Source organism: Cervus canadensis, chromosome 13 (genome assembly GCF_019320065.1).
Source record: "Cervus canadensis isolate Bull #8, Minnesota chromosome 13, ASM1932006v1, whole genome shotgun sequence".
Classification (NCBI taxonomy): domain Eukaryota; kingdom Metazoa; phylum Chordata; class Mammalia; order Artiodactyla; family Cervidae; genus Cervus; species Cervus canadensis.
In genome coordinates this window covers 72,925,723-72,949,967 of record NC_057398.1, presented here as the reverse complement: position 1 = coordinate 72,949,967, position 24,245 = coordinate 72,925,723, and the positions used below count along the sequence as shown (strand labels likewise).

General features: G+C 47.2%; 1 protein-coding gene across 1 annotated transcript; it reads right to left on the bottom strand.

Moving 5' to 3' along the window:
- Positions 1-393: 393 nt before the first annotated feature.
- AVPR1B (arginine vasopressin receptor 1B) lies at positions 394-6,403 on the bottom strand. Its single transcript, XM_043484674.1, has 2 exons — positions 5,072-6,403; positions 394-722 (listed from the first exon to the last, which is right to left on the bottom strand). The coding sequence occupies exons 1-2, from the start codon at positions 6,012-6,014 to the stop codon at positions 394-396; spliced, it is 1,272 nt and encodes a 423-aa protein (XP_043340609.1). The 5' UTR covers positions 6,015-6,403.
- Between the last annotated feature and the right edge of the window lie 17,842 nt (positions 6,404-24,245).

Genomic DNA, 24,245 nt, shown 5'->3' with positions numbered 1-24,245 from the left:
ACCCCCAGGCAGGACAGCCCAGATCTGCAGCACCACATCTATCACATACGTGGTCCCCAGGCACGCTGTGAATACGGCAGGATCAAGGAAGCAGACAGCTGAGTCTCCCTGTCTCCCAGCACGTGAGGCTGGGCGGGCAGCTATGACACCAAAGATAGGAGCGGCCTTTCTGGCCTGCTCACCCTGCCTCAAGCCGAGTCAAAGGGCATAAATGTCATTGTCATGAAAATCCAACAATTCTTCTAGAGCCCCTTGGTTAGGGTGTCCTTAGAGAACACTTCTCCAATCTTGCAAAGTCATGAAAGGTTATAACTGAAAAAGACCATGGAGAGCATCAGGCTGGGCGTTGCTGAGATGGGCAGAGATCCTCCGCCAGACTCTGGGGAGTGCTCCCTAAAGGACACTGGTCTCAGTGGCAGCATTGCCATCCACCTGCTCTGCACCCTGCAGGGAGTCTTTGGGCCCTGGCCTCCTGCTGAGTCCGGGGCTGAGGCCGCGGGCAGGCGGGCCACTGGAGCGGGTCAGCAGGGTGGCGTGGCGGCTGTACAGACTGCCGTTGGAGAGCCGCCTGCGCATCCTGGGCCTGGCACCTCTGCAGCAGGCCAGACGGCGCAGGGCATGCAGCCACAGGTGGCTGTTGAAGCCCATGTAGATCCAGGGGTTGCAGCAGCTGCTGAGGTTGCCCAAAAGCATGGAGATGGTGAAAGCCACATTGGTTGAATCTGCCGGGGGAGAAGCACAAGGATTTCAGAGCTGGAAGGGACCTGGGAGAGAGTCTTGCTCCCTACAGAACAGACGAGGAAGCTGAATCCCAAGGAGGACCACAAGGGGTTCTATAATCAGAAAGGATCATGGCTGGGACTCAAACCTGGGACTCCTGACTCCAGGGTTTTGCCTCACTGGTTTATTCATTCATCTTGTGCCACAGGATGATGACAGGAGCTGAGGCTCACTCTCAGCTGACTTTGGAGACACAGACAGAGTCAGCCCGAATCGGATCTTTGCTCCGAATCTTGAACTGTGAATCCCCTAACGGATGCTGAGCATGGGGGAGGCAATTTCTATAAAACGTGCAGGAAAAATTACCATGATTCTAGCCAAGTTCGGTCACACCTGCGTTCCCACTCATGTCATAGATATGGGTACACACTGCCTTCTGGGTGCTGTGTTCCTTGACCCCTGAGGGTCTGTCCCAGTCACTCAGTTATTGTCCGTGTGAGTACCAACTGTTCCAGGCCCGTGCTGGGGACCTGGGAGGCAACCAGTGGAGCCTGACAGCCCTACAGGTCCCGTGACGCCACCTCCAACTGTGCAGCTTCCAGGTACAGGGCGTCCCTGCATCTCATTCCCGGCCAGTACTTGTTCTCTGTCGTCAGAAATGACATCCAGAGAATGTCCCTTCTGCAGGGAAAACTAATTTCTCTCCTGCAAAGTCAAAATGAGAGCCTTAAAAGACTCTGATAAGATTCCTTCCAGATACAATACTCTTTCTGAAAACTAAATGAAACTTCTCGTGCCATCAGGAAAGCTGCTGGGATGGGCCCCAGCCTTCTGCCAGATGCACCATGGCTAAGCTACGGCACGGGTTTTGTACACTGAGTTGCCCAGCTCTTTAGTGGAGGCTGTAGAATCCCTGAGTGCCATGTCAGAGTTGGAAGGAATTAAGGGTTATGGCACAGACTTGAACCTAGGTCTTCCCTCTTTCAAGCAGCAATTCTGCACCCTGCCACCATTTCAACCAGTGAACTCAAAGGCAAAGCTCAAGTGCCTGCTCTGTAAAGCGCCGTGAAAGCTTCCGATACGCTGGTTCCCTGGGTGCTCTCCAGTGTGGAAGCCCAGGAGAAGGGGAGATACAGGTCAGAATGTCAGAGAGAAGGCATGAATCACAGAACTGGGAAGCACAGAGCCGCACAGAAGTGAGAGCAAGGAGGGAGCAAGAGGGGACCAGCCTCAGCAACAAACACAGGCTCCTGAAGCATGAAGGCTTCTGGCCTGCGCCCCAGTTAACCGAATACCCAGGGGCTGCAGAACATTTGGGAAGTTGCTTTGGCTAAGGGGTGGTATTCATCCCATCTGCTCCATCAATATATGTATAGTGCCTAGACTAGGCCAGAGACTGAGGGTTTCCACAGGTTTCTTCACTTGGGAAGCTCCGGGAAGCCTGGAGCCAGGCCCAGGAAGGGGCTCGAGATGCACCTGGAGCCCTGGAATCTTCGGAGGCTGCAGCTCAGTCCTGGAGGGCAGACCTGCTATGAGTCACGGGCAGCTGCTGCCTTGTGGCCTAGCAGAAACTCCACTGACGGTAAGGAGCAGGGGCAAGGGCAAGGAGACAGCTTCCTGCCAAAGACTCGGGGACAAGTGGCCAGGAGGCCAGCATGTCGTGGAGGGAAACTGGGTGTACTGGAAAGTAAGTTTAAAGTAATGAATGTCTGCTCAACTCAGAGTCCCTGAAGGGCTTCCGGTTTTCTGAGGGACACTTGGTTCCTGTAATGCTTACTCGGAGGGGCCCTTGACAAGTGAAAAGTCACCGTATGTATGGGTCTGAGGGATAGGTTGATGACGGTGGTGACTACAGGAGGCAAGCAAGAAAGCTTGTAGGTTCCTTGATAAAGGGCCTTCTCCTCCCTGGTGCCATCAGCTCAGCTATGATTGTTGGGAATAAGACAACAATAAAAGTTTGGATAAAGTTTGGCCTAAAAAGACTTTGATTCAATTCTTAGCTCCAACTCTTACTAGAAGTGGCAATTTGGACCAGATATTTCACCTCTCTAAAGTTCAGGTTACTTTGATGTCAAGGGGAGAAGGTCACCCCTAAGTAGCACAAGGCCTAAATATGCTTGGCACATAGAAAGCCTCCTTCCTTCTATTCTGTGCTTGACTAGGGGTGGGGGTGGGTGTCCCTAGAGCAGGTTAGGGGTAATATGCTCATTGCTTAAAGGTTAATTTTATAAATAGCCTCTGGTCCACACTAGTGTGTGAAAGGTGGTTAAGAAGGGGTACAATGGGACTGTTACAATTCAGTATCGCTGAACTGTCTCTCTTTTTTTTTTTAGCTTTTAAAAAAATTTATTTTTAATTGAAGGATAATTGCTTTACAAGATTGTGTTGGTTTCTGCCATACATCAACATGAATCCTGCTGAACTCTCTTGCAGAGTTGCGTTAATGTCATGAACAACCTTCTCCTTACTTCATCTTTCCAGAAAAGCAAAGTGTTTGGCTTGAGCGTGCCCTAGGATGAGCAGATTGAGATTAGAAACAATAGCACAGGGGAGGGGGATCACTCTAAGAGCTGGTAGGAAGTGGTAGTCTGGGTCTGCTGGTCAGTGAATCCTCAGGAAACTTCCAGAGAAGACAGGGCGTCCCTGGGGCAGTCACGTGCTGCCCCCACCACATACCCCAAGCTGTGATAAAGTGTCCGCTGTACCACGGAGCACACAGTCACCCTGACAGGTGACTTCACACGTGTCCCCAGCCGCCTCTTCCTAGGGGGGCAGGAACAGATGTCTTTGGATACCACTCTCCAGCATTTTAGGACTTTCCTGGTGGCTCAAACGGTAAAGCGTCTGCCTACAATGTGGGAGACCCAGGTTTGATCCCTGGGTCGGGAAAATCCTCTGGAGAAGGAAATGGCAACCTAATCCAGTGTTCTCGCCTGGAAAATCCCATGGACAGAGGAGCCTGGTAGGCTCCAGTCCATGGGGTCGCAAAGAGTCGGACACGACTGAGAGACTAAACTTTCAAACTTTTTCTCCAGCATTTTGGCTGCCCAGAAACAGCATTTCCTTTCTCAGGACAAGCTCATCCCCAAATGGCCTGACCAGTTGGCAGTATCTGAAACTTGGAAGGCTGCCATCTATCTCACTCCAAAAAATGACCCCAATCAGGCCCCCCACATCCCAACTGGAACACAGTCCTCTTGGAAGGTCCCATTTTGTTTTTCATGTAGGACGAAGGCCCTTCTCTTCATCACTTCCAGAGCTAGCATTTGGAAAGTGGGGGCATGGAGTTGAGAAAAGAAACAAGGAGGTTTCAGGCCTAGGTTCTATTCGTCACTTCCGCCACTTCCTAGCTGTGTGCCCTTGGGCAGGTCAGGTTTCCTCTCTGAGCCTCCGCTTTCTCATTAAAAAACAAAAGCGTTGAACTTGGAATTTCAGGGTTGTGCCCCAGGGCTAATTAATTGAAAATGGCTGTTGAAAAGGAGTTCAAAGTCTTGTTCAGGTGCAGGGGGGGAAGAGTGCTGAGAGACACACTTCATGGGCCACCAACTGCCATCTGGACCAAATCATTTGAAAACCCCTTTCAAACAGTCTAGCAAACTGTCAGTTGCTTGGCCAAATCTACTCACAGTCATATCTTCATTAGGGCCAAATAATATTTTAAAATGCTTAAATTAGTTGCCAAAATTGTAAAATACGGAAATTTCACATTAAAGATACTCACATGGCATGTTTTGACTGGATGGGAGTTACAGCTGTCCCTTTTCACACCGGGACAGGCACCGTCTTCATTGCTTCACCCGTTTGTTACCTGCCTGACCCTGGCAGCCACTACGCTGCCACATAGTGGCATCAAACCCACGTCTCCTGCATTGGCAGACGGGTTCTTTACCACTAGCGCCACTGGGAAGGAGGCTCAGATGGTAAAGACTCTGCCTGCAATGCGGGAGACCCGGGTTCAATCCCTAGGTCGGGAAGACCCCCTGGAGAAGGAAATGGCAACCCGCTCCAGTATTCTGGCCTGGAGAATCCCAAGGACGGAGGAGCCTGTCGGGCTACAGTCCATGGGGTCACAAAGAGTCAGACATGACTGAGTGAGTAACATGCACATAATACTAAATGAGATCTTCAAACGGCTTCGAAAGGATTGATAGAAACCATTCAAAATGAATGCATACTAGAACTGTCCCTTTTCACATCAGGACAGGCACCATCTTTAACTGCTTCACCCATCTGTTACCTGCCTGGCCCCGGGAGCCACTGTGACCCTGTCCTAATACCCTCCTTCTCTCTTCTCTGCATTTTTCCACCTCACGCTCCCGCCTCTACCTTCCCAACCAGACCACACACTTGCCTTCATTGGGGGCATTCTCATCCCACACAGACCACATCTGGACGCTGAAGAAAGGCGCCCAGCAGGCGATATAGGCCAGCACAATGACCAAGGTCATCTTCACAGTTCGGATCTTGGCCCGAGAGATGGTGCTGACGCTGCTAACCCGGGACGGCAGCCCCCGTATGGCTGCAACCTGGCCACGAGGAGCGGAGGGCCTGTTCCCCATGCCCCAGCTCCCTCCTTCGGCCTGCCCAGCCTCCGTCTTGACTTTGAGGTTCTTGCAGATTTCATGGCAGATGAGGCTGTAGCAGGCTGTGAGCATGGTCACGGGCAGAATGAAGATGGCCAGGGTGGTCCAGGTGATGTAGGCCCGTGGGCCCCAAGGGAAGTGGAAGTCTGCCCAGCAGTCCAGCACTCCAGAGCCCTGGATCACCTCTCGTATGGAAAAAATGAAGACTTGAGGGAGGCTGAGGACGGCCGCCAGCAGCCAGGGGGCTGCGATGAGTGGGTAGGTGGACCGGCTGGGCTGCTGGAGGCTGCGCAGGGGGTGACAGACGGCCAGGTAGCGGTCCAGTGTCATGGCCAGCAGCATGTAGGTGGAAGCAAACATGCTCAGCACCTGCAGGTACTTGACAGCCCGGCAGAGCGGGTCGGGGCCACGGAAGCGGTAGGTGATGTCCCACAGCAGCTGGGGCAGCACCTGGAAGAGCGCCACGCCCAGGTCGGTCAGGGCCAGGTGCAGCACGAACACCTGCATGCGGGAGCGCTTGCGGACCGGCCGACCCACCGTCAGCAGCACCGTCAGGTTGCCCCCTGTGGCCAGCACCAGGACGGTGGCCAGGATGCCGATCTCCACCTTGGCCAGCTCCTCATCCCGGCCCAGCCAGGGTGTGGTGGCATTGGCGGCAGAGAGGGTGCTCCCCGGGCTCGGAGCAGGAGTCTGAGGAGGTCTGGAATCCATGGTGGAAGTTTGCTGCCAGAGAAGCGGGTGGGGAGGCAGGGATGGACGCAGAGTGTGAGCGCAAGCAGAGAGGCCGGAGGAGTGAGACGGGGTGGGCAGGGGAGGTTAAAGATGGAAGAAAGGGGAAGGGTGGGATGACCAGGAGGAGGCTGAGACTGTGTGGCAGGAGTTACGAGGGCAGGGATAGAGAGGATGAGGAAGAGTGAGGTAAGGAAGAAGATGCTGAGCCTAGAGAGCGGAGGGGGAGCCCGGAGCCAAGGAGTCAGGCAGGGGAGAATGGGCGAGGCTGTGCAAAGCGAGCCTTCTGAAAGGGTAAGAAGGCTGGGGGAGGTGGCACCACTCCCAAATGCACCTCAAATCCACTTTCTCCAAACTGTCCTGGAAGCGGAAAGCGGGTGCCCCTAAGCCTGTTTGCAGGATCACTCCTGGCCAGAGGAGTCGGTGGAAAACACAGCTGAGCCCACACGCCCGGCTGGTTTTATGCGCTCGCATCCGAGAGGGTGAGCCGAGAGGGCGGAGTGACACCCGTAAGCGACCAACCGCGGGGCGAGAGGCTGGGAGGGGGGGCGAGGAGGAGGGACAGAGGGGCAGAGGGACCCCGGACAGGGAGCCAGAGGAGCGGACGACGTGGCGAGCGCTCGCCGGCCGGCGGGACCCGCGGACAGACAACCTCACCTTGGCTCAGGCCTGGAACCGTCGGACTGTCTCCCGAGACAGGTGCACGCCCAGGGGATGGGTGGTGGCCGCCCACCTACCGGGGACCCTGAGGCCGGCAGCGCTGGTGGGCCCCTGTCCCCCAGTTTGCCCCCCAAGGGTGGCCAGGTGGGCGAGGCAGGGCCCCAGACGGAGCCCTTGGCCATCGGCGGTGACGTCTGACCGCAGGCTTGGGTGGAAACTTGGAGCCAAAAAGGCGGAAAGAAAATAAAGGCGAGGCTGTGGGTGGAGAGGAGGCAGCGGCCCGGCGGGAGACAGCGGCGTGGGACGAGTCAGTCCTGGAGAACTGGGGTCCAGGGGAGGGCTTCGCCTCCGGGCTTTCCGGAGTCTTTCACCAGCGGTCACCTCAAGGCAGTTAACCACCCTGGGAGGTAGAAAACTGAGGTGGTGGAAGTTACAGGACTCGCTCTAGAAAATCACAGAACTAGTGAAGCAGTGGAGGCAGGACTAGACCCAGAGCTTTTCCCAGAGCGGCCTTTACTAACATCCGTGAGAGGCACTTGTGCAAATAAAAATAAACCACCAGGGCCCAGAGGAAGCTTACAGTGCAGTGGAGAAAGTGGTTGTGGAATTCATTTTATTTTTAGTACATAGAGGAGGTGGATTACCGGGACTCCAGAGCAGAAGTTCCTTAGGAGTGACAACAGCATCCTTTACTACCCTCAGAAAGGCCAGGGCCCATCATCATACCAGAGGGCCGCTTGTCTTGCCTTTTAACCAAACCAGACCCTGCTGTGTAGTGTCATCCGTCCACCCATGTATACAATTAAGGTCCCTTCTTGACTCGCCTCCATCCTACACAGCCTGCACATTCATCTCCAGCTCATCCTTCACGGTTCACTCACTCACCATTCCTCACCTAAAATGGGTTAGCATCTTCCTTTTGTGCTGTGCAGCCCAAACCCTAACTTCGCACAGATTTTGTTCTTTGGGAATAATCTTTTTTAAGTCTCTCTGCTGGATCATTCCCATTTTCAGATAAACAAACTCTAGTGTTGTGCATTTCCAAAACATATACATAACCCGCTCACCTCCAGCTATTACAATCTCTTCCCTTTGACAGCGAAACTCAAACTGTTTGTCTCCATCTTCTTACTCCCATTCATTTCTCGATGTATTCGTTTAAAATTCTATATCTTAAACATATGTTTAAAAAATACTGCATTACATAAATGATATCAAACTATATGTACAATTCTGGAACTTGCTTTTTAAATTCCACTTTATTCTTTACATCTGCCCATGGTAATACATAGATCTAGTTTATTCACTTTCTCATGCCCACTATTGAAGTATGTGAATATAATGCATTTTGTTTATTCATGATTTTAGGTTATTTTCAGCTTTTTTAGCTATTTACTTTTTAATGCCACAATGAACATTCTTTATATATGTGTCCTTGTGTTCGTGTGTGAGAATTTCTCTCAGGTGTACATACAGATGTATATGCTTGATGTATTATTGGACCACAGAATGTATGAATTTTCAATTAGAAAGATCCATATCTTAAATTTTGTCTCTAAATGTGTTGTGCTGATTTAGTCTCCTACCAGTTGCATTTGAGTTTTCCATCATTGTCACAGCCAGACTTCTTAATTTTCACCAATTTGATAGATATGAAATAGCATCCCATGTTACTTTTATTTTCCATTTCTCTGACTATTAATTATTTTTAGTATCTTGCCATGTGTTTATTTGTTGTTTGGACTTTTGTGAGTTGTTTATATCCTCTGCACAATTTTTGATTAGATGGTTTTTCTTATCAGTTTGTAGGAAATCTCTATATGTTCTGATAGGAATCTTTTATGTATTCTGATACATTGCATATCTTCTCTAATCTGTCACTTATCTTTTGTTTATGGGATCATTTCTTACAAAGAAAGTTTAAATTTTAATGAAATCAGTTTTTTCTTTTGTCATTTCTGCTTTTTGTGACTTGTGTTCCCTATCTCAAGAACAGAGAGGTCCCGTATTTTTTTCTAACCCGTTTAACATTTGGTTTTCATTTTCTAGGTCTTAATCCATTTAGAATTTATTTTGTGTATGTGTGAGATAAGAATCAACTTCACGTTTTTCCATGTGACAAATCAATTCTCAGTTTATTGAGTACTCCATCCCCACTGTCACCTGTATAATAAATTAAGTTTCAAAATCTGTATATGGTGCTATTTCTGGGTTCTCTGGTCCTGTTCCATTGTTTTATTTTTTATCCCTGTTCTTTCACTGTTTTATGTTCTAAAGCTTTATAATAAACTTCAATGTATGGGGAAAAAAGCCATCAAGCCTCCCTCTTGTTCTTATTTTCAAACCATTTTGGAAATTGTGAGGTTAGGTATCAGTTTGTCTAGTTCCACAAAAATTTCTGTTGAGTTTTCATTTGAAAGCATTCAATTTAGAGAATATTTGGGGGGAGAATTGACATATTTATAATTTTATTCAGATCTATTTCATGTCCTCCAATAATATTTAATAATTTTCTTCATAAATGTCTTCCCACAGAGGAGCCTGGTGGGTTACAGTCCATGGGACTGCAAAGAGTTGGACATGACCAAGCAACTGAGCAGCAAGCACTTTTTCACATATTTACTCCCATGTACCTAGTAATTTCTATTGCCACATTACATAGAATTTTGTTCTATCATATTTTCTAATAACTATTATTTGTTGGTTATTGCCTGTATTTGGGAGTAATATTGATTTTTTAACTTGCTCTTAAATTTAGCAATTTGCTGCACACTCATATTAGTAAATTACTTTGGACTATCTATGCTTATAATGTTCTCTGCAAAGAGCAATCATTTTTTGTCTTTCATTCCAATTCTATTTAGCTCTTATTTCTTTTCCTTGTCTTAGTGTAATAGCTAAGGGTCCACTACAATGTTGAATAGCAGGCACCATTGATTTCTGACTTTAGTGAAAATGCTTCTAAAGTTTCATCATTAAATATCATACTTATGGTAGATTCTCTTCACTTTGTAATTTTTACAATATACTCATTTTTTACATGCACATAGTTTAAAGATTTTATTTTCTTGGACTCCAAAATCACTGAGGATAGTGGCTGCAGCCATGAAATAAAAAGATGTTTGCTCCTTGGAAGGAAAAATATGACAAATCTAGACAGCATATTAAAAAGCAGAGACATTACTTTGCCAACAAAGGTCTGTCTAGTCAAAGCTATGGTTTTTTCAGTAGTCACATACGGATGTAAGAGTTGGATCATAAAGAAGACTGAGTGCTGAGGAATTGATACTTTCAATTGTGATGTTGGAGAAGACTCTTGAGAGTCCCTTGGACAGCAATGAGATCAAACCAGTCAATCCTAAAGGAAATCAATTCTGAGTATTCATTGGAAGGGCTGATGCTGAAGCTGAAGCTCCAATACTTTGGACACCTCATACAAAGAGCCAACTCATTGGAAAAGACCCTGATTCTGGGAAAGGTTGAAGGCAAAATGAGAAGGGGGCAGCAGAGGATGAGATGGTTAGATAGCATCACTGACTCAATTGGACATGCATCAGAGCAAACTCTGGGAGATAGAGGATAGAGGAGCCTGCAGCACTGTAGTTCATGGAGTTGCAAAGAGTAGGACGTGACTTAGTGACTGACAGCAACAACTATATATATATATTGCCCTCCTCCTCCTGGAGGAGGACATGGCAACCCACTCCAGTATTCTTGCCTGGAGAATCCCCGTGGACAGAGGAGCCTGGCAGGCTGCAGTCCATGGGTTCTCTGAGTCAGACACGACTGAGTGACTAAGCTCAGCCATCTTCCCCACAGAATAATGGAAATAGTGAGTCTCCATCTGAGGCTGCCTTTGTATGAACTGAAACCTGAATCTGTAAGGACTAATAAAGATTCATAAAGTCTCTCACTCAAAATATTTAAAAATTTAAGAAAGGTTCATCCTCAAATGATTTAATCTAACCCTTATGGCGGAAAGTGAAGAAGAAATAAAGAGCCTCTTGATGAAAGTGAAGGAGGAGAGTGAAAAAGTTGGCTTAAAGCTCAACATTCAGAAAGCTAAGATCATGGCATCCAGTCCCATCACTTCATGGCAAATAGATGGGGAAACTGTGGAAACAGTGGCTGACTTTATTTTTTTGTGCTCCAACATCACTGCAGATGGTGATTGCAGCCATGAAATTAAAAGATGCTTACTCCTTGGAAGGAAAGTTATGACCAACCTAGATAGCATATTAAAATGCACAGACCATTACTTTGTCAACAAAGGTCCGTCTAGTCAAGGCTATGGTTTTTCCAGTGGTCATGTATGGATGTGAGAGTTGGACAATAAAGAAAGCTGAACGCCGAAGAATTGATGCTCTTGAACTGTGGTGTTGGAGAAGACTCTTGAGAGTCTCTTGGACTGCAAGGAGATCCAACCAGTCTATCCTAAAGGAATCAGTCCTGGGTGTTCATTGGAAGGACTGATGCTGAAGCTGAAACTCTGACACTTTGGCCATCTGATGCAAAGAACTGACTCATTGGAAAAGACCCTGATGCTGGGAAATATTGAGGGCAAGAGGAGAAGGGGACGACAGAGGATAAGATGATTAGATGGTATCACCGACTCAATGGACATGGATTTGGGTGAACTCCGGGAGTTGGTGATGGACAGGGAGGCCTGGTGTGCTGTGGTTCATGGGGTCGCAAAGAGTTGGACCCGATTGAGCGACTGAACTGAACTGAACTTACAAAAGGATTTGCTTCCATGGATTTGAATGTTGGCTACTACGTTATAACTAGTAGACTAAGATGCAGAGAAATCACAATTGAAATTCTTAGATGCCACTTCAATTAAAGAAGTGTTCTGTTTTCATATGTTCAACTTGAACATAATATTTTCAGAAATAGACACACAATGAAAAATAAAATTTATTTGTGTATTTATCAATAACTCTTCTCTTAATAATCTTCCATTTTGGCCAGAAGGGTGAACTCCAAATTCTTCCCACATTATTATTGGCCAATGAAGAATGGAAAATGTGTGTTCCTCTTGTATCACACCATGACCTGGGCAGAAGAAAGTAGATAAGGGTATTTTCCTCCTTAGCCTCTGGGTGCCTGGCATGCAGAGGCTTCTTCTTGGTTGAGACTCAGAATGCTCTTAGCATGTTGAGTTACTTGCCAGAGCTGGCACTTCAGAGAGATGCTTGGTTCCTTGTCTTCACACTCATCATCCATCAGATGCTGGCCTTTCTGCTTCCCTGGGTAACCCTTGATTCACTGTCCCATAAGTGCCTAGATGGAGTAAGCGGTCTAGGAAAGGAGGGCATGATGGGGACTAATGGACCTTTTATAGCCTTGTTGTAGCCACTGTCTTCTGTTAAGTTGATTTAACCCTGAGACTGATGGAAAGAAAGCCAATGGGTAAAATAAGTTGGTATAGAGAATGGGAGAGGCATCTGAACGGGTGCTAAACTCAAGGACTCTCCAAAAGCCTCCAGTTCCTCTCACCACAAAACATCTTGAAAAGTCCTAGAATGTAGGAGTTGAAAGGGACTTATACCTTGGTGCAGATCAAGAGACTTAGGACTGATGGAAAGGAACTCAGAGACCACAAAATCCCCTTCTCTCCTTGTCCAGAAGTAAGTCCAGCCTGAAAGCCAAAGACACGAGTGAGGTTCTCAACACCACATGGATATCGAAAGTGAGAGCCTGGCCAAGTCTGTCCGTGTGCTCTTTGCTGCATCACTCCCTCAGGATGGTGATTCTCCACCTTGACTGTACAATGCGACCTCCTGAACAAACTGTAAAATGCTGAGGCCTCACCCACAGACGGAGAAGGAAATGTCAACCCACTCCAGTGTTCTTGCCTGGAGAATCCCAGGGATGGCGGAGCCTGGTGGGCTTCCATCTATGGGGTCACACATAGTCGGACACAACTGAAGCGACTTAGCAGCAGCAGCAGCAGCACCCACAGAAATTCTATCTGGATCCACTGCTGAAGGGCAAACATTTTAGCACTGAAGCTGATAAAACACTGCTTGACCCATACTGGAAGGCCAGTAAGTTTTTGTTGAATTCAGAATTTAATGAGCACAAACAAATAAATGGATTATCCCCAGCAGGTAAGGTTTTATTTTCTTTCTCAACTTTATTGTAGACATTTTAAAATATTCACAGAAGTAGAGAGACTACTGTAATTATTTTTATAGTATATAACTTACCTTTAGAGGTTTTCTGAAGAGTAGATTGGAGCAGTGACTAATGCTGCTGAGAATTCTGACACCCCCACGGGGCAGCGTTGAATTACCTGTATGCAGTATGTTTGGGAACCTCAGACCACATGCCCCTGAATATGTGGCTGTGAGAGATGCAAATGGGGGGACGCAGTGCTCAGGCATCCTGGCAACCAGATACATAGCAAGCCGCTAAAGATTGGGGGGCCTTTTATACAATATACATATTTTGCAAGCCTGGCCCTAGGGCAGTCCTCAGCTCCAAGCAAGAGATGCAGAGTTAGTGCTAGACAGTGTCACCAGGGCTAGGGCTGTCTCCCAGAGGTATTCAGCTCTCTGGGGTGGCTTTTTAGAACAGGAAGTGATTCTGTTATGTTCAAATAACACCGCCTTTGACACCCATTAGGGGATGGTTGAAATTTTCTCCATTAATTATCACCAGCTCATGAGAAAGTCTTGGTCTTAGTTACAAGCTCATTGTGGCTATCAGAACTCACAAATAAATTTCCTTGAAGTTTAATGATATGAAAGCAGTGACTCACTGAGGATAAATGCACAGCATATCTTTCTAGTTTCCAGGTAAGCTGGTCCCCAACCACCTTAGTGGTCTTGGCTGTTCGAAGGTAGGAGCCCTGGAAAGGGGGACCCTGGGGTGGGGCACAGCTGCTGAGCTCATGAGATGAGGAAGTTGGGGGACAGCTGCTGAATCCTGCTTCTTCCTCTAGTGCTCCCCACGCCCCCAGGAAAGTAGAATCCCACCATTAAGCAGGCCCACGTACATCCCCCTCCTGACCTCCGTTCAGCTATGTGGGAGGAGGGCAGTTTGCTTTCAGCACCTTCAAAGCCTGCTGTCGGGATCTCTGTGCCTCTTTTCCTTCACTTCTTGCCCCATCCTCCCTCCACGTTTCTAAACCCTCATGCTATGCCCAGCAGCCCAGGGATCCCCACGGCAAGTTTTCCTGCCCAGGTTGGGTAGGCAGATAGGTAAGTGACAGCCCATGTTAGAGATATACCTCTTTATTTCTCTTCTCATCCACACTTGCCTATTCGTTGACCTCCTAACGGAGGGCAGTGGCAGGGAGCTCATTAATCTATATTGTTAGCGCATACAGGTAGGTAGTGTGAAATGGTCACAGCATCTATTATTCACCCCTGGTGATAACAATATCCCCAGCTCTTACCATAGCTCTTGGTACATAGTGGGTGCTCAATAAATGTATTGGAAAGATGGATGAAAGAAATGGAAAAATCCCTGGACCTAAAGCCGGACTCACATTCTCCTCCTGGTGCTGTTTGTAACTCAGTGTCTCTTTGATGATGTCACCTCATCCCTCTGGCCTCAGTTTCCTCTAACACAAACCAAGGTGGTTGGATGAAATTTCCTGCAGTGCCTCTTTTATGGTTCTATGCTGATACAAGTCCTGATCCGTGCTGAGGAGATATTAATGCTTACGTTTAAAATAGACCTGAGAAATAATATCTAACTCAAGGAGAAGCTCTAATTCTGAAAAGAGCCCACGCCCAGGAAAGTCAAAGTCATGGGCCAGATGAGTTTTCTGGGGGCTGATTCTGACTCAGTGTCCCAGACAGCAGCGGGTGTCAGCAACGGCCCCACAGAGGATGCCTGAAGGTCACGCAGCGGGACCAGACTGCAGGGGGTGCTGTGCAGGGGTTGTGCAGGGTGAGAGGCTCACCTCTGTAAGACGCCTCCCACCCCGGTCCATGCCCATGCCCTTCCCAGGGTTGACCTAAACTCACATCTGATCTCTAACACATCTCTACCTTCAGCATTAGGTGTCCTGATTGCCTCAGTTAAGGAAGGTCACTGCGGAGCCATCAACGACGAGTTTAAAATGGAATAAACAATGAGGGCCTATTGTATGGCACAGAGAGCTATATTCCACATTGAACCCAAGTCTCCCAGCGTTGCAGGCAGATTCTTTACTGTCTCAGCCATCAAGGAAGCCCCAGAGTGAAAGTGAGAGTCGCTCATTTGTGTCCACCTCTTTGCAACCGCATGGACCACACAGTCCATGGAATTCTCCAGGCCAGAATACTGGAGTGGGTAGCTGTTCCCTTCTCCAGGGGATCTTGCCAACCCAGGGATTGAACCCAGGTTTCCCACATTGCAGGTGGATTCTTTACCATCTGAGCCACCAGGGAAGCCCATTCAATATCTAATAACCTATAATGAAAAAGAATCTGAAAAAGAATATATATGTGTATGTGTGATAACCTAGTCATTTTGCTGTACCACTAAATAAAACACTATAAATCAACTATACTTCAATTTTAAAGAAGGAATTGCCAGTCTTTACAGTGAAGGCTTAATGAAAATAGAGAAGATATTGTGGACCAAAGATTACATAGGAGAGTGGATTTGAGTGATGTACAGACTTGACATACATTATTATGAATTCTCACTGCAACACTGGAAAATACACACTGCGTTATAATTCTTCCTGTCTCTCTTTCTCTTAATGGTGAGGAAATTGAAATGATTCACAGAGGTTTACTGACTTGCCCACAGAGCCAGTAAGCGAGGGACCAGGATTCCAAATCTTTTCCAGAAAAGACTCCAGAACTCAATTTTTCCACTGTTCTTAGGTACTTCAAAGAGGTGACAGAAAAAGATCACAGCATCCCCATTATCTACTCAATAACACAATATTAATAACAACTAACAATTACATAGTCTTCGGAGTTGAAAAATTATTTTACATTATCTCACTTAATCTCACCATAGTTCTTTCAGATGGTTATACCACTCCTATTTTTAAGGAGATGGATAATAAGGTTCAGAAGACCTAATTACTAGGCCAAGATCAGTTCAGTTCAGTTCAGTCGCTCAGTCATGTCCAACTCTTTGTGACCCCGTGGACCGGAGCACGCCAGGCTTCCCTATTCATCACCAACTCCTGGAGTTTACTCAAACTCATGTCCATTGAGTCAGTGATACCATCCAACTATCTCATCCTCTGTTGTCCCCTTCTCCTCCCACCTTCAATCTTTCCCAGCATTAGGGTCTTTTCAAATGAGTCAGCTCTTCACATCAGATGGCCAAACTACTGGAGTTTTAACTTCAGTATCAGTCCTTCCAATGAACACCCAGGACTGATCTCCTTTAGGATGGACTGGTTGGATCTCCTTGCAGTCCAAGGGACTCTCAAGAGTCTTCTCCACACCACAGTTCAAAAGCATCAATTCTTCGGCTTTCAGCTTTCTTTATTATCCAACTCTCACATCCACACATGACTACTGGAAAAACCATAGCTTTGACTAGACGAACCTTTGTTAGCACAGTAATGTCTCTGCTTTTTAATATGCTGTCTTGGTATGGGGTCGCACAGAGTCGGACACGACTAAAGCGACTTAGCAGCAGCAGCAGCAGGTTGGTCATAGCTTTTCTTCCAAGGAGCAAGTGTCTTTTATTTTCATGGCTGCAATCACCATCTGCAGTGATTTTGGAACCCACCCAAAATAAAGTCTGTCACTGTTACTATTTTTTCCCCATCTATTTGCCATGAAGTGATGGGACCGGATGCCATGATCTCAGTTTTCTGAATGTTGAGGTTTAAGCCAACTTTTTCACTCTCCTCTTTCACTTTCATCAAGAGGCTCTTTAGTTCTTTGCTTTCTGTCTTAAGGGTGGTGTCATCTGCATATCTGAGGTTATTGATATATCTCCCAGCAATCTTGATTCCAGCTTGTGCTTCATCCAGCCTGGCATTTCTCATGATGTACCCTGCATATAAGTTAAATAAGCAGGGTGACAATTCAGCTTTGACATACTCCTTTCCCGATCTGACGATCCTTTCCCGATTGGGTTTCCCTTGTGGCTCAGCTGGTAAAGAAGCCGCCTGCAATGCGGGAGACCTGGGTTCAATCCCTGGGTTGGGAAGATCCCCTGGAGAAGGGAAAGGCTACCCACTCCAGTATTCTGTCCTAGAGAATTCCATGGACAGTCCATGGGGTTGAAAAGAGTCAGACTCTTTCAAGTGAGTGACTTTCACTTTCCCGATTTGGAACCAGTCTGTTATTCCATGCCAAGATCACCAGGACATTAAAATTAAGACAAGGGACAAAAATGAAAGCTATTTGGAGTCCTCATAATTAACATAAAGGGATTCCAAGAGCAGAATTTGTAAAAATCATTGCTGTAAGCCAACCCACTTCTCAACTTTGTATTTCTGCCTCTTTCTTTCTTTTTTTTTTTTTTTAAACCAGTCACACAGAATTGAAAATCAGGAACCATAGACACAGGAGCTTTAAACATGGAAGGACTCTCAAGCTGACATCAAAGTGAAGCCTGAAAGTTCCTCAAAGGTGCTCCAGGGGCTGTCTTAGGGGTGAAGTTGGGGATGGGAGTTCCAAAAAAAATTTGTTATCCATAAAACTGGCACCAGAGTCTGTCTTACACAGAATTTGATTTGGCTTAGAAAAAGACTTAGCAGACTTTAGGGAGATAGAGGTAAGACCCTGAGGGTATGATCTGAAAGGCAGCAAGGAAGAGATGGTTGAGCCACTAGCATAAAAAACAAGCCAAGATTTGGAAAGTGATGACGAGAGAAGGGAAAAGGAGGGAGAAAGGATGGATATCACAGGTGAAGGCTAGTGTTGAGTCAGCAAAAATGGCCCATGGGCCTTTTGAGAACAGGTAAGTCTCATTTTAGCTATCTGCTCCAGGGTTCTCTGATGTACACCTGTCCTCCCTATGTCCTCTTCATCCCGCTACACAAACCTGTCTGGTAGGAGGACATTTGAGAGGATGGGAAGAGGGTGGAGAAAAGCTTGCATCCTACATTTTGGTCAATGTTGGGGTAGAGTGGAAGATGCAGAATGAGCATTCAGCAGAGCTAGATGGTGGAGCCCAAGGTGACTTGGGGTAAGCAAGGGCCTTGAACCTCATGCAGTGTGTGGGGTGGGGTTCAGATGGCCTTCCTTGGATCCCAAGGAGCAGGTGACCCTGCTCCAAGCAAGTGCCCCAAGTCGGGCTCCTTGCCTCCAAAGGCCCCTCAAATGACCCCACTTTTTCTACCTCCTGATTATTTATCCTGAAACACTGTTCACAACTCCTCCCTGTGCATGTAGCCATGTGGTTTTCTGCTTATGAAATAAAATCAGAAGTCTTAAGCCCGGCCTCTCCCACCATCGTCCATGAACCTTCTGTTCATGTCAGGCTGTCTCCCCTTACATCCACACTGCTGCCTCTGTGTGCATACCTTGGCTGTGCTTTTCCTTTCATCTGAAAAATGCTGTGTGGGGCTGATGCTGGCAGGGGGCTAGCCCTGAGGCTGATGGCTGTTCACGAGGCTCAGACCTGCAGATGCTGGGGATGGATACCTCTCTCCACACCCCAGACGTTGTCCCAGATGGGAAAGGCACTCATCAAACGAGGAAAGGATGACAGTCGGTGTGTGTATGAGAGGCTCAGAGCAGCAGAGCGTGGTGGGGCTGGAGGCCCGCTGGGCTGGGAGCCTCAGGGGAGGCGTTTCTATGAACAGGAAGAGCCCGGCCACCAGCTGTGCTGGAGGACACAGCTGGTGACCTTCTCGCAGATCCCGACCCCGCGGCCGCGCTCAGCGGGCTGGCTGTGGAGGCAGACAGAGAAGTCCGCGCGTGTCCATGGAGCGACATCCCTGTCACCCAGGCCAGTGTGTCCTGGGAGAGGAGAGCCTGGGGACAGGAGGGTGGGAGTGGAGGAGAGCTGCCAGACCAGGCGTCCGGGAACCACCTGGAGAGCGCGTGGAACCAGAGCCGGGATCCTCCTGGTGGCCAGCAGGACCACAGCTCAGAAGGCCAGGCGAAGAGGACACCCAGAAGGGCAGAGATTTCAAGCCTGGGGTTACAGCAATGTTGTCGACGGGTGGTCTGAGCCAGAGAGCTGTTTTCTGTTTGTTTTTGTTTGGGGATTTGTAATATTAATCTATTAAATGGAATTTGTGCCCAAGAAAGGGTCGATTATACTTTTAATAACTCATCTATGGCTGGTAATGAACTGAACAGATCACAGAGTCCCCAAGCACCTCAAGACCTGCTTGGGTGTAAGGTACAGCCAGCCCATGAGCACTTGGGATCAGAAGGGTCATTTCCCATGCCTTTAGGAATAACCTTCAGACTGAAATTTCCTTCCCCGCTTAGGCCCTTTCCCTCTCTAAATCGTCATTATGAACGTGCCTAGGGGTTGACTCTGAAATGTGTGGTTATCTTTTCAAGCATTGTTTTTTGCCCATTTCATTTGCTTGAGTCATGGCGATGTCACAGGAGGAAGGCAAACAGTTTCCTTTTCTACAAAATGGGACAGTCAATACCTACTTGCAGGTTACTGTGAGGAGGATATTGATTACCTATGTGTGGTGCCTAATGCAGCTTAGCACACAGTAGGTGTTCAGTGAAACACATGTCATATAATTTTTTAATCCTGCTCCTGTTCTCCACTGCTCCTCCTGGCTCTCTCTTGTTCCCTTTCTCTGTTTAGAGAGTGAGCACGAAGTTTGGAAATTAGGGCTTAAAATATATTTCCGTTAACTGTGGCCTCTTTTGTCAGTCTGCTATAGAGGAGTAAATGATGGTGTGGGCAGGCAGAGATGGAAAAGACCCTTTTTCAGTGATCTAAGCACCTGGGTTATACCCAGACATCACTGACAGGACCATTTATCACCTTGATAATTCTCCAGGTGTGCAGTGAAAGCCATTTATAAGCTCCTTCCTCCTCTTTTTTCTTCTGAATATTTTAAAAAAATCACTTCAGAGTGAAACTAATCAATGACATTCTACCAGATGCTGAAGTGAAGGAAATGGGGAACTAAAATCTTTTCAGAGAAGATGAAATAGAGATGCATTGGTTTAAAAGCAACTAAACTCAATTTTTACCCATTTATTAAGTCCCTGCCAGATTTAAAAGAGAATGATTCTCAGTTTCTAGTCTATGGACCCCCAGCGCCACAGTCTCCTGCTAGTACTTGTCTGGAAACAAAAGGCAGGTTCCTGACCTCATTCTAGTCCTACCAGATCCATCTTTAATTGCAAGAATCATGGAGTCACATTTTAAATAAGTTCCCCCATCAAATCTGAGAATCACAGCAACACAGGAAATATAAATGTGTATAGTTTGTATCTTTAGGCAACTTACAATCTAGGTGGAGCTGATAAAAATGCAGGAAGGTGACAAAATCACTGTGTGTTTTAGAAAGAATTGGCAGCAGGGCACAGGATGGACGTGACTGTGAAGACGGACGCAGGAGATTTGTTCTGAGGCGTTGGCAGTAAGCCCAGAGTGAGACAAGGGCTGGAGGTGCCGAAAAGGAGGGACAGACGCCACAGGTCAACCCCACGTGGATGTGGGCTTTTTTTTTTTTTTAATTGCAGGCAGTCGCCAATTCCTTTTGGAAATTGGAAGGCTATAGATGACAAACTAATGAAAAGTATGAAATAGTATGAAAAAATTGATTCCATTCATGCTAACGGAGGCCCCAAGCCGTGGAAAGAGGATGATCTTTCTGAGTGTAATTCAGAATAAAACAACACTGAAGCTCACATAAGTGCTGAAATTTAAAAAGCTTTCTGAGTCTCCAATTGTGATATTCTGGAGAAAACTAGAGTTTCTTTTTGCTTCTTTTTGGTTCCTCTGCTTTGTTGGGGCCTAAGTATGGGCTAAGTCTTTCTGTGAAGTTGTCAGAACCAGCAACAGAGGCCAGGTGGGTAGAAATAAGTCAGGGGGTACTTTGGGAGAGGGTCAAGGTGGCGAGCTTTGAACCAGATTTTACATGGGATGATGAACATAGAATAAAAGTAAGAAGGAAAATGATTATAGGAGGTGAAACTGACAGGTGTAGAGGAACCACAGTTTCTAGATAAAGATGAACTCAGTCCACATGGTCCTAGGCTTTAGATAAGTGAGCTGGATGAGAAATGTGAGCATTCCTCCAGTGCAGGGACCAGGCTGACTTCATTGTTCCACTCCATTGCTGTCAGCTTTGGGTGCACAGGGATCTGAGACCTCAGAAGAAAGTACCCCTTAGTTTAGGGGAAAGGGCCAGAAAATGCCCCTGGCCAAAATGTCAACTGGAAATGGATGCACTTGGCCTCTTTAGACACTGGGGGGTAGGGGGCGGGGGGTGCCTTGTATCTATGAAGTCAAGAGCCCAAGTTGGAGATGCTTTAAGACACATAGGATCTAAAAGGCTATGAAAACATCTACAGTCAGAAAACAACAAATACCTGCTTGACTTTTTTCTGCCTATTTAATTTTTTAAATCAGCATTTTCTAAAACATTTCATCACAGGATCCTTTAAAAAATGGAAAGAAGGAACTTTTCTGGTAGTCCAGTGGTTAGGACTCCCAGCTTCCACTGTGGAGGGGTAGGGTGGTAGGGGGAGTTCCAACCCAGGTCCAGGAACTAAAATCCTGCAGGCTGTAGAAGCTGCCATCTAGCTCGCTGACTGAATCTGGCCCTGACATGTTTTGCTTGTTTGGAGGAGCATTTTTCAAAACTTTGAATCTGTTGCCAATATTCTAAAAAAATCAGGTGATTTCATCTAAACTCCGGTGTATTAACGTCTCTTGAAAACACTTGCAGCTAGTAACTTCGGGACCTCCTTCCCACAAGGCCTCAGTTGCTGGGTCATCATGAGAAGGGAGGCACTCTCTCCAGGTTGCCAGAGTCCTCAGGATTCACCTTGTCCCCAGGGCTTACTTTGTCCCCTCACCACTGAGCATCAGCTGCCGTTTATCCTCATACCTGTGCTTTTTTCCTTATAGGGAAGAGCATTAAGAAGCATATTTATGCTCAAACTGCTATTGAGATTATCCTTTTATTCAGTCTGATTCACTCTGCTACACACCTGGCCCCTGCTGCATATAAGCTGGCAAACCCTGATATAACCTCTATTCACGTTGCACAGAACCAGATGAAGGAAAGAGCCTGCAGGCAGCAAACCTCCCCCCAGACTGCTCCCACCTCCATACATTGGTGAAGAAATGCCAGAACCTACGGTACTGCAGACAGCCTCGGGCTGGGGCATTTCCCATTAAGTCTCTTCCCCTTCCCCAGAACCTCAAGACAACCTCCAGAAAGCAGAACTGGAATGAAACTAATATGAAGAAAGCTGTCATCTTTTGAAATGGTGCTACAAGTGGCTAACAAAAAAACAGTTGTTTAGTCAGGACTTCCCTGGTGGTCCAGTGGCTAACTTCCACTGCAAGGCTCCATCCGTTCCATGCAGGTAAGATACCGCATACCATGGACCTTGACCAAAAAAAAAAAAAAAGAACAGGTGTTTACAAAGAGGTGCATCTTGAGAAGCGCCCACTCAAGGGTGTTCTGGATGTAAAAACATCTGAGGAGGCTTGTCCGTGACCTCTTCTATTCACATACCCTGAGTAAAATCTCCCTCACAGTCACTCCCTTCCTTTGGGCTGATTCTGTGCTCGCCAATCAGCCTCCTGTTAAAAGCTCCATTAGGGAAACATATGTCTTGGGAAGCAGGTGTGGATATTTCTAGTCACAGGGAAGCTATGCTCACGCATTGCTCACTTGTAGATCAGTCTCCTGGAACACAGGCTTAAATCCCCCAGGAAACAGAGCTTCTCATCGTTCAAAGCTCAGGACCGGAATATTGACAAATGGCATCTCACGAAGCAGCAGGCTCCCGGGCCAGTCAGCCAGCTTTCACTGCTATGATGAGGGGAATCTGTTCAGTCCCAGGGGCTCCAGGGTCTGCAGTTGGAGACCAGCGGGTCTAAATTTCCTGGGCTGCGGGAGATTTCTTGGTTCTCTAGCTCCTGAGCTTTCAGTTTCCGGATGTTACTGGTCTCTGCCCATTAGTTCCTCACGCTGTACCTGACACAGAGGAGCATTCTGTAAACGTTTATGGAACGAATTTTAGACAGAAACATATTAGCAGAAGCCAGAGGACCCCACCACCACAACAGAGGAGCCTGAGGGCATTCTTGCATGTGTGAGGGGCTGTGCTTCTCTCTCCGGTTCTACGGTTCCGCTTACTGCTCTGAGTGTGGCAGAGGGCAGAGCAAGCAGAGCTGAGAACAGAGCGAGGCCCTGAAGTGAAAGGGCAGCACGGCCCCAGCAGGCATCTCGCAGCTTCCTGGTCATGAGAAACCCTCCTGGGATCCCTGGATACCTGGGAGAGGGAAAGCAGCGGGGGAAGAAGGAAGGAGCACGTTCATCAGCTTTTCCTCTGAGGCAGCAGGTGTCGGGTTGGAGCAGGGCGCAGAGGGCATCCTGCCTACTCAGAGGAGACAGGCGGGGGTGGGGGCCACACCCGGAGCACATGCATGGGGCCAGCCCTGCCCGTAATGGTGAAAAATGCTATGTGCCCTTTACCTGTCAGTCTAGCGGGTGTCCTGCCAGCCCCCCACAAGTGCTGAGTAAATGGAGAGGGCGCAGCAGACCCCCACCCTCACCCGGATCTCAGAGGAAAACTGCAGCAATAGACCAGTTCCTACAATGTTGCCTGGGACTCCTCCAGTGTTATGCGCTTCTTCTGTATTTTTCAGAAAGAATATTATAATGAATCCCTAGGCCCACCACCTTGATTTAACATTATTTTTCATTCTGTCATAATTACTTCCTTTTAATGAAAATTCCAGACATCATGGAATACGAAGTTTTAAAAAACAAGGACATAGTTAAAATAGTATGTTTTATATTATGTGACTTTTACCACAATAAAAAACATTTACAGGACATTGTTCTCACATAACGATACCATTATCATACCTAACAAAATGAATACTCGATTTCCATATTCAAATTTCCCCAATTGTCTCAAGAATAAATTTGTATGGTTGGTTTGTTGGCAGCAAAGCTTTTAAAACAGTGTTCCCAGCAGCCTCAGGCTTCTGCACAAATGTCTCAGAGAGCAGCAAGGGTGAGGTGAGGGGGAAGGAGGCCTCCACCCTGCTTCAGCCAGAGCAGGTTTATTATTAGGAACAAAAGGAGTTTTCTGTGAAGAAAAAAAACTAGATTTGAAAATCATTGCCACAAAGCATTACTTCTCTCAGGTTTTTAAAGAAAATGTCTAGTGCATCCCTTTTGCCTCAGACAGTAAAGAGTCTGCTTGCAGTGCAGGAGACCAGGCTTCAGTCCCTAGGTTAGGAAGATTCTCTGGAGAAGGAAATGGTTACCCACTCCGGTATTCTTGCCTGGGAAATCCCACGGACAGAGGAGCCTGGCAGGCTACAGTCCATGGAGTCATAAAGAGCCAAACACAATTGAGCCACTAACTCTTTTTCTAGTGCTGTGACTGCCTTAAATCAAGGGCAAAAGTTCCTAGTGGTGGTGTAGTGGGAACCCAGGGTGCAGGCAGG